This window comes from Diaporthe amygdali (genome assembly GCF_026229845.1).
Source record: "Diaporthe amygdali strain CAA958 chromosome Unknown NODE_24_length_778219_cov_64_757418, whole genome shotgun sequence".
NCBI classification, from domain to species: domain Eukaryota; kingdom Fungi; phylum Ascomycota; class Sordariomycetes; order Diaporthales; family Diaporthaceae; genus Diaporthe; species Diaporthe amygdali.
Genome location: NW_026517044.1, coordinates 15190 through 28015, shown reverse-complemented (window position 1 = coordinate 28015; position 12826 = coordinate 15190). Strand labels below are relative to the sequence as shown.

Genomic DNA, 12826 nt, shown 5'->3' with positions numbered 1-12826 from the left:
GCCCAAGGTGCCAACAGCCAACCCCTCAACATCCCTGGCTGCCGTTCATCTTCCTGCAACGCCTTCGTCCCTGGCGAGGACCATGTCGATTATCTAGGTTCCAGCATCGCTCGGCTCCAACATCTCTCAGACGCTGCTCTGCACTCGACGGGTTTCATCCTCATCCAAGCACCACTCACGAGCCAGCTTCCTCACCTGGTCCCTCCCCCACAACAGCTACCATCCCGTCCGTCTTGGCACTGCCCACGCCTTCTCCACACACACACACACAAATACACACAACACACACGCAGCCCACAGCCAACAGCCCGCCAGCCCGCCTCAGCTCGCACGTACGCAGTTCGGTAGGTGGTACTGCGTACCACCCCACTCGGCGAACCTTGCCGTACTACTGCACTGCACCTCACTCGTCGGCCTGTCTCTCTCGGTCTCCGCCTCTCTATCGATCTGCCTGATAAGGGGACGACGCCCTCCACGCCATCCGCGCACGCCCTTTGCCTTCGTCTTGTCTCCCGCTGTGTCATCTCACCACAGTCGTCGGCTTTTGGGTTCACTCGCCGGCACATAGCCTCTCCCGCCCTTTCGCAGTTGTGCCTTCTAGGCATGAGAATCCCTCTCCCGACCCCTTCGGCTCCAAGTGCTCGATCCGGTCCGGAAACTCCGTCTCTTTCGTTTCCAAGCGCTGCTAGTGCCCATACTACCCAGGCCAGCCAGGTAGAACCCCGACCCGGCTTTTTTTGCATGACGCAGCGCCGCCTTTCACGTTTTGGTCCCTTCTCGCACTTCGATTCGATTCGCAAACCGGGGTCGTCCCCCAACCCACCCTGACCCGGATCCACGAGGTGCCACTGCCACCTGCCGGTCCTCTTCGAATACCACCCTCGTCCGTTGCTGTGACCGTTCCACACATCCTCGAGCAGATCACGCACGGCACAGCGAACGGTCCAGAGAGGCGCCTCGTCTTGGGTCCCCGCCTCATTCATCGCATCTTTAAACAGGTGCTAATCCTGTCAGAAGATCCGGTACGTCCTCCGTCGTCTCTTCCTTCCCACTTCGCGGCTTTGTGCGATATCCTCCCCTGGTCTCGTCCTGCTGTTCCTATATGCTATAGCATTAGGTGCTGTGTGTTGTTCGATGCCATCTCTCCTGTTCCGCTGTCCTGCGATCCATCCCAATGAGTAGCAAGATCGGATAACGGTCTTCCGTTGTGATCAAAGAGCCTCGTTCAGACTGAAAAACTGGTGCACAACGCTTTGTTTTTCTTTTCTCCGAATTGGTCATCACAGTGCTTCAAGGCGCCCAACCCGTGAGACAAAATGGCTGACCCAGGACCACGCTTGGTAGCTGCCGCATACCCATCCCCTCCGAATCAGCATCGCCATCGTCACTACTCCCCGTCGCAGTCGCACTCATCCCAGGACTCTCCCAGCAGCCGTCGCAAGCCCTCCAACGCCTCGCTATCTGACCAGCCTTACTATAATATGGCGACGACTTCCCTGTCCCCGCCGAACATCAAGAACGAGTTCGGCGGGGTCGGCACCGGCATTGCATACGGCGGGCCGGCACATTCCAACCCTCAACCACCCAGTGAAAAGAACGGCACCCTCGGCTTCGGCTTCCTCAAGTCTCTCACTTCTTCAGAAAAGAAATTGACCAGGGACGGACAACCAGCGAAACGTCGTGGCCCAAAACCCGACAGCAAACCCGCCCTGACGAGGAGGCAAGAGTTGAACAGGCAGGCACAGAGGTAAGCTGGTGTTGATCGCATGCGCTCTGCTACGACGGCTTTGGGTTTTTGCTGACTCTGAGCGCTTGGGTAGAACCCATCGAGAGCGGAAAGAATTATATATAAAGGCCCTTGAGGATGAAGTCCTCCGCCTGAAAGAGGTCTACTCCAATGTCAGCCAAGACAAGGAGCGCCTGGCCGAGGAGAATCGTACACTCAAGGCTGTGATGCAGCAAAACGGGCTACCAGTTTCGGGCACGATAGGCATGATGGACGACAATATCAGCAGTCCATCTGTGGGCCCCTACATTGGCAGCAATAGTTCAGCCTCCATGACTGGGTCTGGCAGCTACGGTCTCGCCTCGGCATCTACACAAAATTCGGCATACACGCCACCGCCAGGCTCCGCGTTGAGCACGACGACCGCCATGCAAGGACTGTCGCCGCTGGGTGGGCTCAGCCCGAGCCAGCAAGCTGTGGGCCTTCATCGACAATCACCATCCGCGCATTTGACTGGACCCCGGCGGAACCCGGGCATAGATTATGATCAGGCTGGCGTTGACTTCGTTTTATCGTACGAAAACCCCCCGAACGCTTATTTATCTCCTCCCCATTAGCGACCGTCTTCATGTAATACCTGCACACTTCTTCACACTCGTTGCCTCACATCGCACAAGATCGGCACCCTGATCGTTGCCCGGCGGAACACTTCAGTGGTCCCATCACACCCACCAACACCACCACCAAGTCTCGACTCAACTATTTGGTCAACGGCGTTGTGATAAGCATGACGGAAAGAGGACCTTTGCTGACCACGGATTCGCTTCTCTAGTCTTGAGAGGCCCTGCATGGATCACATGCCCTGGCTATTGGATCGCTCGAGCGCCAATGGTGGCACGGAGCCTTGCGGCCATGCGCTGATGGCATCATGTCCGCCCGAGCCATTTTCAGACCTGACGCCGGACATACCGTTTGGCCACAAGCACAGCAACAATACACCCGGCACTAATGGTCACTCTCGTCAAACGAGTAACCAGAGAAACCCATCCATCAGCCGCAACTTCAGCAGGAATCACGCCGCCCCTAGCTCCCAGGTTGCTGAAAGGACAGGGATGGTGGCGCCAAATTCGGCCGCCATGGAGGTTGACGGTCCAACTGGGGGTCCGCCGCGGACGTGGGAGCTCAGCAAGTCGGACCTGGCGACGCTTTTGGACCTGAGCCAGAAGCTCAATCTTGACGGCGAGATTACGCCTGTCATGGCATGGGGCATGGTGCTGGCGCACCCGCGGCTCGGGGAAATGAACGAGAAGGATTTTGTGAAGCTGACCGAGGAGCTAGGAAGTAAGATCCGATGTTATGGGTGAGTCACAACTGTCTTCTGGCGACATGAGAGTCGATGATGTGTCATTGCGTGTGTGGTAGTGACTGACAAGTTTCCAAAAACAGGTTTGGCGCCGTTACCGAGGAATTTGAGGTCCGTGATGCGCTGGAGGCCATCTTCTCAACAAAGCCGGAGCAGCCCATGGGGCTGACCGGCGTTGCGCCCGGGGGATATAATTTGTGATGTCCGAGTCATACCGGCTGGAACTCCGGCGGAGTAGTATATATACCTTGTGATAATCGTGGATGAATGAACGATGTTCGCTTCTGATGTATTGGCCGTTCCTGAACCTGTGCTTCATTGGTGCTCTGATTATCGTGATGACAACACGAGTGGGCGAGTGGATTTCCGTATGTGTCCACCTGGGAGGGTAGACCTCATATGTGTGTTTGGGTGCGAGGTGCCCGGGCATCTTGGCTCGGAAATGTGCTCTCTTGAGTGAGATCGAGGTTCATGTAGCGGGGAGGTCTTCCTCCTCGGCTGGTAGGCTTGTGCTTGGTTAGCTTGCACATCTGCCCTCTGGCTTGGAAGAACAGACTTCTACCTGCTGCCAGTCGCGATGGACTGGGCTGTAGGGACGCTTGTGGCTTCATCGCTCCTCTCGAGCTAGACATCGTCGTCTTTGCCGCCGTTGGTCCGCCGTTGCACGTGTGAAGTTGGTTGACAGAGTATGAGACACTTCGTCCACGTAAATCGTCACTGAACAAGGATGCTGTGGGTCGGGCATTGGTCTGCGGTAGGGGCCTTTTGTTCCTGATGACTTGGTCTCAGAGTCTGAAGACCCATTGTTTTTTTGGTAGTTCGAAATTTACGATCTTGGATGTCACAGGCCCCCCCTTATATCGTGGATGTCTACCCAATCCAATCTAACGACTTGCCTGATTCTCAATATGAGCTATTCCTATCCTCTCTCGGCCCCTTCAGGAGTGCGAGCTGGTAATTACCAGCAAATCTATCGTTCAAATCGCTCATTTGTTGCAGAGACACCTTCAGTTCGCTATCGCCGCCGAATAAATCTCGCATGAACAGGGCAGTGGCATCAAGGCCCACCTTGTCGAGGGATTCCCTCGACGCCTGAAGCTTCGCAGCCTGGCCGTGTCCGAGCAATCTTTGCAATCTTGGAATTCATGCCCTTCCCTGGTTTGTGAATCCGTTCACCATCTGGACCTCTCGCCGATGGTGCTCAGAATTACCCGCCGCGCACTACCTCGCCGAACAGCACAAGTTGATAAGTCCCATTCGCAGCTCGTTGGCCATTGCCGACTCAGGCCGCTTACCTCTGTGGATGGCGCCGGCATGGGCAAGGCGAAGTTGTCCTATCGATTTGCAGTCGACTTGGGACCCATTGATGGGGAATGCTGGCGGGTTTGAGTCCCAGTGGCCTGTGACAACGATTGAGTCTGTCTGCCCCGTCCTTAGTGCTTTCCAGGGGAAGGGCATGAGGGCGATGTTTGCGTCCTGGAAATTGTTGAGGTTAGCATCGGTCCATCTCTGCGCACTTGGGAGGTGCAGGACTCGGGTGTGCTGGGCTGGCCGCTCACGCCGGGCCTTAAGTTCCTTTTCGTGTCCTGCTTGATTGCGAGAGAAGGCTCTAGCATGGATTAACCCCTGACTGTTCTCGCTTCCTAGGGCTGAGGGTATTCTGAAATATTTGGTGAAGGAATTAAATTCTGCATTGGGTGGTGTTCTTTCTAGATAGGGCTGATTAATCCTATGACCTTTGGCCCTCGAAGGGGGTTGGGCGAGAGGGACCTCCGTACAATCGTTATTGGCTAGTCACAGAACACTCTCACATTCCAGCTTGTACCAGCCTCGTAATGTTGTTCATATTATCACAAATAACATGGGTCGTGTGTAGCCTGAGAAATCTTCGGGTATGGAATCGCTTGCAAGTTATTCTCTAGACTCTTCATCAGGCAGGGTCACTTAGAGCTCCATGACGCGGGGGGACGGCAAAAGCATCTGGATATGTTTGCTGGTATCGACCGTTGTAAAGGAGGTCATAGAAATGATTGGACTTCTGAGTTCACATAGATAGAAAGGTACCTTTTCTTTCGCACTGTCTAGTGGATATATGGAGATGTAAGACGTCAGCTGGTTCTTTTCATATGGGTGAGAACTCTGTTAGTCACCCTCGTCACTTCTTAATTTCTTCATGTGAAGTAGGTCGAAATGGCCCGAGTATGGAGATCATGTGGACATCATTTTGCCTTGACTCCAAAAAGCACTATCTTCATAGACTCTCCATCTTGTGTTGGATCTGGAGTACCACGGTCTTCTTCCACCGAGTGGCTACCTACGCAGCTTTCTGAAATCATCTCCCCACTCTTCAACCCTCTTCGTGAACTTGTCCAAAAATCGTTGTCTATCCTTGCCACTATGCTTGCCGAGAATCCATTCCGCCAGAATCATATATTTTTGGCGCAAGTCTTTGACTCTAGGGCTGTCATTAAGATCAAGTTCACATATTTCACAATCATCCTGGATCATTCCCACAAGATCCTCGCCCCTCTCGACCATTCTTTTCAAGACTTTTCTCATGTCCCGGCCCCGGTTCTCAGCCAACATTTGCCGAGCCATTGGGAGATGGAGATACAAATCGTAAAGGCAATCCTCAAGCATCTGAGCCGCTTTGGAAATGGAACTCCTGGGCCCGTAATTACCAACAACGAAACGACGAGCCCATTTGCCAAATGAGGAAGCGTCGTATGCGGCACCGAAATTGGTGATTGGATCTTTGTCAGGATTCCATTGACTTAGATCCAGCTCTGGATCGATTTCCCATCTCCGAGCGTCTTCCCATGTAACTTGGCGTCGTGGATTTCGGAAGTGCTGCTCTTCCATTATCGGGGCTGCGCGCTGTTAAGCCTTCGTTGTGTCGCGAGAATAGAGGTGTCGGCGTTAGAGTTTCGGAACGGCAGCATGCATGCAAGATTGCTATTCATTCGATAGAAGATGTCTTCCGCGTTGCTGTAAGCGAGATTATGCGTTCTGAAGATGCTTTCTATCGAAAGGACGTTTATTCGTGACGGGTGATTTCTTGGATCAGATCTACTCCATTGCGGACTCCAGTTGGGTTCTAAGGAAGGAGAGAGGAGAGTGAGAGGAAGAATAAAGCTGAATTTATATAAGATTGGAAGTGGCACGTCACACGGCACATACAAATTATTCAACTCTATGACCACAATTCTCTCTACTGAAGTTGAGACGAACGGCCACATGGCTTTCAGCAGTCACCAACAATAGTTTTGCAGTCTCTTGAGTGACGAGATACAGGAGCGACTTGTACACCACTTTAGTACTCGGAGTTCTACTTCGTGTGCAGCGCCGCGAAATTGAGACATGATTGATACTTCCGTGGAAAGCATAAGGATTTTGATGCTTCATACGCTGGACAAGGCTCGTGGTGAGGACAGAAGGATAAGTTGCCTCCGGGATGGGGTAAGGGTTGTTGGCTGGGTCTGGATCGGTTATCGCGCTTTTCCGCCCTTGAACTTTGCTATGTCTCTTGAGCACGCCCGCAATTTCATACAGGCTCTGGCCAGTTGTTGCTGCAGTGGAGGTGCCTATGGCTGGCTCACGATTTGATGTTCCGGGGACTTGCATGTTGGATGCATGGGTCATACCATTCTTCAGCAAGTAAAGCCTGCTCAGTTGCCAGTCGCTCAGGACACTCAGGTGGAGATTCTTATGAGGCTTGGACAGCTCTTGCTCATGGCGGCCGGGTTGAGCTATTTGTTTGTCGTTGAGCTGTTGATTACGCTGGATGGTCATATCTCCAGTGATATCACATACTTAAGAAGCTTGGAAGGTGTGGTTTTGGGTTCGTTTTGGGTTTGATTAACTTCGAAAACGGCAAAATTGATGGTATTAGAACGCCAGGCAAATCACTGACCAGTGATGAAGCTTCTGCCGCTCTTGAGCTGGATGTGGTTGGGCTACTCGGATTTTGTGTATTACATTACCCTCCGAGGATTAAGGGTGATGCTGTCACACCCACGATGATGAGACTTCACCATCCGAGCTGGAGAGCCGGAGAAGGACTTGTCGCCAGTAAGCCATGGCGGCATTCTTTGGTAGAGTACTACGTTCTGGGGAAAATTTTCAAGGCGGGACATGTTAACAAGAAAGTTTCTGTGCCAGGTTCGAGTTCCTAGCCCTCACCCAGCCTTTCCAGATTCGCAAAGAAGATCTTTTCGTGCCATGATCTGCGTGAGGGTTTGAGGATTTAGTCATCCTTGAGAATCCATTGAATCCTTTTGGGCAAGTCTGTTTTGATTGAGTGGTATTTCTGACTAAGACTTGAATTTGTTGATTCAATGACATCTTTTGCAAGACGCCGCCCGCTTACACCTCGCCCACGCAGCTTGCCCAATTTTCAACAAGGGCCATGCACTTGACATCACCGTCCGCTCTAGATGCCTCGGAGGCGTGGTGCGCAACTCTTTTGAAAGTCAACATGCCACGCGTGCATGTTTTGCGTGAGCATTTCCGCTTTCTCCAGCTCGTAATCGCGGCCGAGGAAAACATCTATGAACCTTGCACAGGCCTCTCTCCCCACGCTCCCATCCTCTCTTAACGATCCCAGCATGTATTCTTGGCACACTTTGAGAAGATGTTGCACACTGGCATTCATCTTGTCCCCCGTTGAGAGAAACCAGTCCACTGTGTCCCTTGATTCCTGCGACCTGCCTGACGGGTCGAAATGCTTGCACTGCTTGAGGTCCTCGTTCAATACCAGGAGCTGATCGCAGAAGTCCTCGACAACCGCTGTCATAGGGGCATTAGACCCGCGAAATGCAACAGAATAGTCGAGGATGAGTCTTCCGAGATTATGTTGGTCAAGGATGGATCCGAGGAAAACGAAAGGCTGTTCGTCAGGGTCCCAGCGGGCCATTTCGAGTCCTGTTTCGAGTCCCCATGCTCTTGCATCTTGATCAGTGGCTCGTCGCGGGCGCTGAGGACGTACGCCCTGTCGTCTACGTCTGTCATCGTCACCTTGACTTGACCCAGAGGCCCTGTGGCGGTATCGCCCAGAGTGGACGACCACGAAGCCGGACTGAGGTTCAGGAGAGCGTATAGGGGGATGCACAAGAGACATGGAGGGTTGATAAGTCACTTCGGGCCTCCCCCTGTTCTTGCCGAGGGCGAGTGAAAAGTCCGGCTCGTATCTGCTCATGCTTGCTCTCGTTGCTTAGATGCTAAACGTGTTTCGAATGTTGCTAAAGAAGGCGATCGGTTTTGATGAGAAGTATCTGAGAAAATCTGGTGTTCTTGAGCGTTTCGACTGATTGTTCTTTGACGAAACTGGGCCACGGTTTATATGCTGTGGGAGCTGGCTGGTCAGTCACAACACGTTTCCCACCACGAACCGAATACCAGCAGACCTAACACTCATGGGACAGGTAGCCTGTGACTTGTACAGCATTAATAAATCTCCATTTCTTTCTCTCTCTGTCTTTTCTTTCTTGATTTTTGATAATGTGCCGGCTACTTGAGCCCCCTGTATTGATGACAGGCCCATGATGACGTGCGGACATATCGAGCCACCGCAGCTTTCAAGGCTCGTGGCACTCTTTATCATTAATGAGGGAGAACACTAGTTAAGGAGTTCACAGTGGGAATTATTAATCGATAACTGGATTCCTTGAGTCAATCGAGGCGTAGAAACATTTTTCTTCGTACCAAGCCATTTGTATTTGGGGAGAGGCTTTTTCTACTAAGGGGTATTTGCATGGGTTGATTCGCAATCTACGCCGCACCACTGTTCGATGTCTTCATTCCAGGCTTGTCACGTTGGTCCAAATATCAGGGCTAAATGGCATCCAACTGTGTCTGAATTCATCGCTCTGTCGCAGACTAAAACGTATGTTCGTGGTCTGGTCTATCAATGTCTAGCTTCGGTGAGGATGCCCTGCAGTTGACTCTCGTAGTCCCTTTCCCAATCTTTTATCATTTGCATCAACATCAAGAAGTATGACTCGCCCCCCGTGTTAATTGCGAGAATTGCCTTTATAAACTTTGCATGTCCTCTAGGCGTATTGATGATATCTTGAATTCCCCTTTCAGAATCTCTGATGAGTTCTTCAATCCGCTCGATACGATTTGTGCCAAGGGTGATACACGTTCCAAGTTGCCTCTCTTTATCAGGATAGGCGCCATTTCTCAAAGCGTATTCAGCCTGCTTCTGGTAGTGATACAAATTGATGAGGCGATTCCGGAGGACTTCCGCCTTTGGCAAAATATCATTGTCGACCCCGTAGTGATCAACAACATGGTCGTAAATCCACTGCCCGAATGACCAAGCATCGAAAACAGCATCAAGTGCCACGATTGGATGATTTCTAGGGTCCCAATGGCTCAAGTCCAGTTGTGGGTCAATGGCCCATTGTATCGCGTCTTCCTCTGTGGCTTCCCACCGCCTCGAGGGCTCTGGTCTGCTGGTCTGCTGCTCGCGTCGATCTACATGCGTGTGTGAATCCCCCTCACGATATCGAGATGCATGCGATCGATAGTCTCGAACTCGGCTGTGCTCAGGTGTGCGGCGGCCAGCATCGCGGGACACAGCCCGATCCCGAGTTGAAGGATCACGGTGGTAAGAGAATGATGATCGCCTACCTTGCTCTGCTATATATCGTTGGCTTGATGGAAACCTTCAACATTGTCATTTGTGGTCAGCCAAATCAGCCATTGAATCCCATCAAAACTCACCTTCCATTCCTGTCCCTTGTCTCCAAAAATTCCCATTGCTGTAAAGGAATGTCACGATTAGACCCACGGCTTACCGGCCGCGCTCCTGGTTCAGGGCTCCCGTCATTCGAGACGTCGTGGAAACACATTTGTGAAGTCCCGATAGTCTTAGCAAACCAATTCGGTGATTACTGATACTGGCACTCTGGTACAGGAGTAAGAGGCATGTAGATTCGTGGGAGGTAATCACCTTTTCGATCAGGATGTCACATCAACCCCCAAATACTGCACTTTTGACTGGACAATACGCTCGTTCAAGTGAGACAATTGTTTTTGGGGGCAAAGCTTGACTTGGTGGATGTAGTTGAGCACTGATCAGCGAAAGAAGCGGAAAAATGGGAAGAAACTCAAATTTATATAAAATTAGGGCTGATGCGATACAAGATGCATCTGGCATGTCACCTAAGACCGCCTCATCGTAATACACAGCAAGACGATCAGCAGCGTGACTTCAACCAGACTACAATCACCATGACTGGAATCAAATGATTTACGAATATGAGCTACTTGATTACTGATTCCATGCGTACCATGTAAAATACAGGAATCTCAATCACAGAGAGTGTAGTAGTGAGGTTAGATTTTCGTACGCCTTGGTAGGCAGGAAATGGTGCTTTCATAGAGACGAGAAGGTTCTAGGGCCAGGCTGTTGATTTGAACTGCTTAGGGAGTACAAATAGCGCGGTGGACTACGTTTGAGTGCATTTAACATTGTTTGTGGTCGAGGGACTGATCGAATGGCGGAGAGGACGATGGGTTGTGGACAGAGTTGGGTGCTGCGCGGTCTTCTACCTCCTGGAAAGGGTATTGGCAATAAATTCTTATCTATCCTAACAAAAGGTATGTTCTATTTCAACAGGCCTGCGCAGCTGGTGTCAAACCAAATATTCCACTCCCTTATACTCCGTGTGAGGTCGTGGAACATATCTCGCTGCGCTGGGTTGCGACCGATGAAGGAGTCAATGAAAACAACAACGCTTTTGTGACCGAGCTTAGGTATCTCACTTATCCCGGTGATTTCCAATACACGCTGCTCGCAATCCTTTAGCCTTTCCTGCAGTTCATTCACAAGTCTGTCACCATAAAAGGTGAACTCTTTAATCCGGTGACGGACGCTAGATTCCGTGATCTGGGGAGTGCGACCCTTTGCCTGCTTAATCTTGCCCCCCAGCTGGATATGTTCGAACCAGAACTCAGCTGCTAGATCTGTCATTTCATTGTGCTCTCCATAAATGCGGGCGGTTTGATCGAGAACCCACTTCCCAAGGGAATTTGCATCGAACACAGAAGTAAGTAGCATTATGGGCTCCTCATCCGGGTCCCAATGTTTCAGACAGCGTCCAGGCCCAATGTGGTGCTTGTTTGCATCTGCAAGGGTGGGCTCCCGATGCCTAGGAACTTCAGGTGATGTTGGCATGTTGATGCGGCTTATCTCAGCGTCATTTGTGTGTGAGTAGCGACGGTCATCTACATATGACGCGGCCCGTGAGAAAAAAGACCATTCCTTACTCTGGTTGTCATCGGAGTCTGCCTCAAAGTACGAACCTTGGCGTTCGTGCTTTGGTTCAGACTGGTATGAACTCTGGTTGCTCCTGTGACTTGGTCGACGATCTATCGATCGGCTACTCTTATGTCTATGATGAGTCTTGGACTCATTTGGTCTGGTCTTTCCAGATGTAGAGGTCGCTTCACGCTTCTCACCGACCGGGGCTCGACTTTTGCTGTGAGATTTATGGCTGTCAGGCTGCTGTTTCGAAGACGATGTGGTCCGAGTAGGCTTGTTCTGTCCACCGGCGAGGTAAGTCAATATGCTTTTTGTGCGTGTAGGCGAAAGGCTCATGATGCCTAGTGGCTCTTCGCGAATGGACTGTCGGGTAAATAATTTACTTCTTTTTGGGGAAAACTGACGAATGTTCAACTTCAGGGAGTTATCTGGGCGTTACGTTTGACCAGAAGGTTGACAGTTGGCACCATAATGGATACATAATTTATGTAATTCCGGTTCAACTAAGAGAACATTGTTTTGTGCGAAGTCTGAGTGACTACAATGTTGCAAACCGGGCCAGGACGGCAGGTACGGGGTTGCCGAGCCATTCCAGCAGCCGAGATGCACTCCACACTCTATCGTTCAACAAAAACCGGCCGCCTAGCTATTTATGTGACGGCTTGCCGTCTTATGCCGTTGGCTTTCATGGCTTGTGTGTGAATAGAAAAGAACGAGGAGTCGGGTCTGGCACGTGCTGACAACACAAAGATGCAAGCCGAAGCGGAACCTGATGGCAAGCCTATTTGGGGTTCAATCTTATTATGAAAAATGTGCAGCTACGTGACTCGGCTGGTGACCCGAGATCCATCTGCGAACTGGCAGAAGCACATGTTGTGTTAAGTCCTACTGGAAGTTGAGGCTGCAACAGCTCCTCGTTTGTTTGAGGATGTTGTGCTCACAATTCTTACGCCCTGTTCGAATACATTATTTGGGAACGGAATATGCTGCATTTTTCCTTTCTCATGACAGCACTTTCGTCCCTGACCGATGCATTATGGCTAAACGGTACGCCTGGTCACACGCAGTTACCTGTGTCCACAAATTATGAGGTCCAATCAATATCTTAGCACGATATCGCCGTTCTGAGCCTGGATTGCTATTTGATATTAACATGGGATATCTGCACAGGCTACTATTGGGAGCCTTGACTCGCTACTCATACAGCACTCAGATGTGTGAGCAGCTGGATCGTATCGATCCTTTGTCTTAACTTTCGGGCGAGGCTCGCGGACTTAGAGGCACTGTTCGTCTTTCGTCTCGTACACCTTGGCTTGAGTGAGCTCTGACGGGTAAATTGTGTACTCATGTCAATCGACTTCCTCGCCGCTCATCCGGACTCAGTCGACAGCGTCACACAGCCGTCTGTGCTCTGCAGGCACTCATAGTGTCGCGCCAGTACCAAACATAGAAAAAGAGCCAAGTT

At 51.3% G+C, this 12826-nt stretch overlaps 5 protein-coding genes across 5 annotated transcripts; 1 reads left to right on the top strand and 4 right to left on the bottom strand.

Moving 5' to 3' along the window:
• Window positions 1–1316: 1316 nt before the first annotated feature.
• J7T55_010634 (uncharacterized protein) lies at window positions 1317–3290 on the top strand (the record flags this gene model as incomplete). The annotated part of the gene is made up of 4 exons (XM_053130725.1): window positions 1317–1747; window positions 1821–2300; window positions 2559–3086; window positions 3173–3290. 4 exons carry the CDS (start codon window positions 1317–1319, stop codon window positions 3288–3290), a joined length of 1557 nt encoding a protein of 518 aa, XP_052990917.1.
• Window positions 3291–3992: 702 nt separating this feature from the next.
• J7T55_010633 (uncharacterized protein) lies at window positions 3993–6881 on the bottom strand (the record flags this gene model as incomplete). The annotated part of the gene is made up of 5 exons (XM_053130724.1): window positions 3993–4215; window positions 4301–4310; window positions 4385–4675; window positions 5408–5959; window positions 6497–6881. 5 exons carry the CDS (start codon window positions 6879–6881, stop codon window positions 3993–3995), a joined length of 1461 nt encoding a protein of 486 aa, XP_052990916.1.
• Window positions 6882–7521: 640 nt separating this feature from the next.
• J7T55_010632 (uncharacterized protein) lies at window positions 7522–8286 on the bottom strand (the record flags this gene model as incomplete). The annotated part of the gene is made up of 1 exon (XM_053130723.1): window positions 7522–8286. One exon carries the CDS (start codon window positions 8284–8286, stop codon window positions 7522–7524), a length of 765 nt encoding a protein of 254 aa, XP_052990915.1.
• A 708-nt stretch (window positions 8287–8994) lies between these two features.
• Window positions 8995–9854, bottom strand: J7T55_010631 (uncharacterized protein; the record flags this gene model as incomplete). Its single annotated transcript, XM_053130722.1, has 3 exons — window positions 8995–9634; window positions 9726–9760; window positions 9819–9854. The coding sequence occupies 3 exons, from the start codon at window positions 9852–9854 to the stop codon at window positions 8995–8997; spliced, it is 711 nt and encodes a 236-aa protein (XP_052990914.1).
• An 850-nt stretch (window positions 9855–10704) lies between these two features.
• J7T55_010630 (vegetative cell wall protein gp1) lies at window positions 10705–11697 on the bottom strand (the record flags this gene model as incomplete). Its single annotated transcript, XM_053130720.1, has 1 exon — window positions 10705–11697. One exon carries the CDS (start codon window positions 11695–11697, stop codon window positions 10705–10707), a length of 993 nt encoding a protein of 330 aa, XP_052990913.1.
• Between the last annotated feature and the right edge of the window lie 1129 nt (window positions 11698–12826).